This window comes from Eucalyptus grandis, chromosome 10, assembly GCF_016545825.1.
Source record: "Eucalyptus grandis isolate ANBG69807.140 chromosome 10, ASM1654582v1, whole genome shotgun sequence".
NCBI lineage: Eukaryota > Viridiplantae > Streptophyta > Magnoliopsida > Myrtales > Myrtaceae > Eucalyptus > Eucalyptus grandis.
In genome coordinates this window covers 20,204,167-20,207,149 of record NC_052621.1, presented here as the reverse complement: position 1 = coordinate 20,207,149, position 2,983 = coordinate 20,204,167, and the positions used below count along the sequence as shown (strand labels likewise).

Sequence of the window (2,983 nt, the reverse complement as noted above, 5' to 3'; positions counted from 1 at the left end):
ATTTAAGTATCCTAGTTACTTACTTGTCACAAATACAATTGCCTGCGTTGACTGTGATAAACGTGAAATGCGTAAAGAAAATGATTTGTGCAGGCCGACTACTCAATAGTGACCCCAATCGACTTAGAAGAAAACCACCGTTCCGAAATCAATGATGGGTGAAGTATGATAGCGATTGAATTGCCTGATCGACTCTTCTCATTAATTTTCGATCTCCATCCTCTCGGGAAAAAAAATGTCTTTTTCAAACATGAACGATTACAAATAAGTTAAGCTAGTTTAAACTCAATCTCTTTAATGTGTTCATCAAACAACTAACTCTATTCTACGTTAAAGACATTCGAAGATTGAAATGCCTTTTTCCTCTCTTGGGTGCCATAAAAGAGGAAATTAGAAGGAGGAGAAGAAAAGTATAATCGCGCAGACACGGCACAAATCTCACCGGTGTTTAAAAACGAAAGATCCGAAGCCTAATTAAAGCCTAACCGCTCCCAATAAAAGAGAGAAACCGCGTCCTCCCCTCCTCTGTTTTTGTTCTTCCCTCTCGTTCCTCTCCCCTGCCTTTTTTCTCTCTCCGTTTCACGAGACTGCATAAATACACGACCTCCCCCTGCCGAATCTCCTCATCTCACTTCGCCCCTTTCACTCCTCTCTCTCTCTCTCTCTCTCTCTCTCTAGACGCCATGGCTGTCCGCAGACGCTCCATCGTCGCTGTACCCTTCTTCTTCTTGTTCTGCTTCAGCTCTGTTTCCCTGTCGAAGCAAGAACAGAGCAACCATCCCCAGAACAAGTCGTCGTTCTCTCTCTCTTTCCCTCTCAAATCCCACTCTCTCCCCCACGACAAGTTCCGATCTCTGCGCTCATCTGTCGGCGGCGCCGCAGCCTCCGCCGTCGCCGTCAAGTCTCCGTTCAAGTACTCCATGGTCCCGGTCGTGTCCCTCCCCATCGGGACTCCCCCGCAGACCCAGGACATGATCCTCGACACCGGGAGCCAGCTTTCCTGGATCCAGTGCCACAACAAGGCCAAGAAGACGGCGGCGAAGAAGACGGCGGCAGCGGCGGGTGGGCGGGTCTCGTCGTCGGCGGCGACGTTCGACCCGTCTCTGTCCTCCTCCTTCTCGGTCCTCCCCTGCAACCACCCGCTCTGCAAGCCGCGCACCCCGGACTTCACCCTGCCGACGTCGTGCGACCAGAACCGGCTCTGCCACTACTCCTACTTCTACGCCGACGGCACCCTCGCCGAGGGCAATCTCGTCCGCGAGAAGTTCACCTTCTCGAGCACCCAGCCACCCCTCCCCTCATCCTGGGCTGTGCCAGCAGCTCCGGCGACGACAAGGGCATTCTCGGGATGAACCTCGGCCGGCTCTCGTTCCCCTCGCAGGCCAAGGTGTCCAAGTTCTCGTACTGCGTGCCCGCCCCCGCCTCCCGATCCGGGCCGTCCCCGACCGGGTCGCTGTACCTCGGCGACAACCCGAACTCCAGGGCGTTCCAGTACATCGGCCTCATGACCTTCAGCCAGGGTCAAAGTCAACGGATGCCAAACCTGGACCCGCTCGCCTACACGGTGGCAATGCAGGGGATTAGGATCGGGAGCCGGCGCCTCAGCATACCTCCGATGGCTTTCCGGCCCAACGCCGGCGGGGCGGGCCAGACCATGATCGACTCGGGCTCCGAGTTCACCTACCTGGTAGACGAGGCTTACGATAAGGTGAGTTAGAAAAATATTTCATGTCCGACCTATGCTCGTGTCCTGAATCAGTTTTACGATTTCGAAATCCAAACTTCTATTTTCCATTCGCTACGACATAATATCGTTTTCAAATTAACTGTCATAACTGATGCGCTGCGAATCACTGATTTTAGGTGAGGGAGGAAGTGGTGAGGCTCGTGGGGCCGCTGATGAAGAAGGGGTACATGTACAGCGGAGTGGCCGACATGTGCTTCGACGGCGACGCCGCCGCAATCGGGCGGTCCATAGGCGACCTGGCTTTCCAGTTCGAGAAGGGGGTGGAGCTCGTGGTGGCCAAGGAGAAGGTCCTGGCCGAGGTGGACGGCGGGGTCCACTGCCTGGCCTTCGGGAGGTCCAGCATGCTCGGTGCCGCGAGCAACATCATAGGCAACTTCCACCAGCAGAACCTGTGGGTCGAATTCGACCTGCCCAACCGCCGAGTCGGCTTCGGCAGGGCCGACTGTAGCCGATCCTAGGGCCCTGGAAAAGACCCTCGACGGCGACGTGCCAGTTCCGATGTCGTGTTGTTCACTCGGAGGGCTTAAAAACTACATGAAAATTGACATGGTTTGTACAGCATAGGGAGTAAAAATAAGGGAGTGGGGTTGCGTTGGACAATGACATAGAGGAGAGATAAATGTCGTAATTAAAGAAGGGTTGTCCTACAATTTGTAGTGAGGAAAATTAAGGCAAACATGGACCATGCAAATCTGGCAAAATTAGTGTTGGTCCCCACCCTTTTTTAGGGTTTTGCGGTATGTTATGTGACGTGGGTATCTAGAGTGACTTAGAGAGAGGCTTGTAACAGCATATATATGTGAATATCAAAATGTACACGTAAGGACTTAAATCTTGAGTGACTTTTGAGCCTTTGTTTAGACAAGAGCAAGATCCTTTGTTATATAATTCCTAGTACGGGACGAGGGCCTTGACGTATGTAATTTAGGGGACAAGTAGACAAGGGCCTGTTGCTAACTTCCAAGTGCTTTCCCATTTTTTTTTTTTAATTTTTGGAAGGGCAAAAGGAAGCACTTGATTGATTGATGGGCGTGTTTAAGAATTGTATACTGCGGAAAGAACACGCGTCAACGAATGACTTTGCTTTCTTGTACAGCTTATGCGTTGAGACCTGAGAGAGAGAGAGAGAGAGAGAGTAGAGGCATGCTGAGAGGTCAAAACGACGCTGGATTTGTCTTCAAAGAAGAGAACAGAGATGAAGTCATTGGGTGTTGGATTGAAGTTTTGCGATTACCC

General features: G+C 51.8%; 1 protein-coding gene across 1 annotated transcript; it reads left to right on the top strand.

Moving 5' to 3' along the window:
• The first annotated feature begins 493 nt into the window (after positions 1-493).
• Positions 494-2,632, top strand: LOC104422183 (aspartic proteinase PCS1). The gene is given in 3 exon segments (XM_010034433.3): positions 494-1,284; positions 1,287-1,708; positions 1,864-2,632. Coding segments are annotated over 3 exon segments (1,365 nt in total). The 5' UTR covers positions 494-683; the 3' UTR covers positions 2,206-2,632.
• Positions 2,633-2,983: the final 351 nt, after the last annotated feature.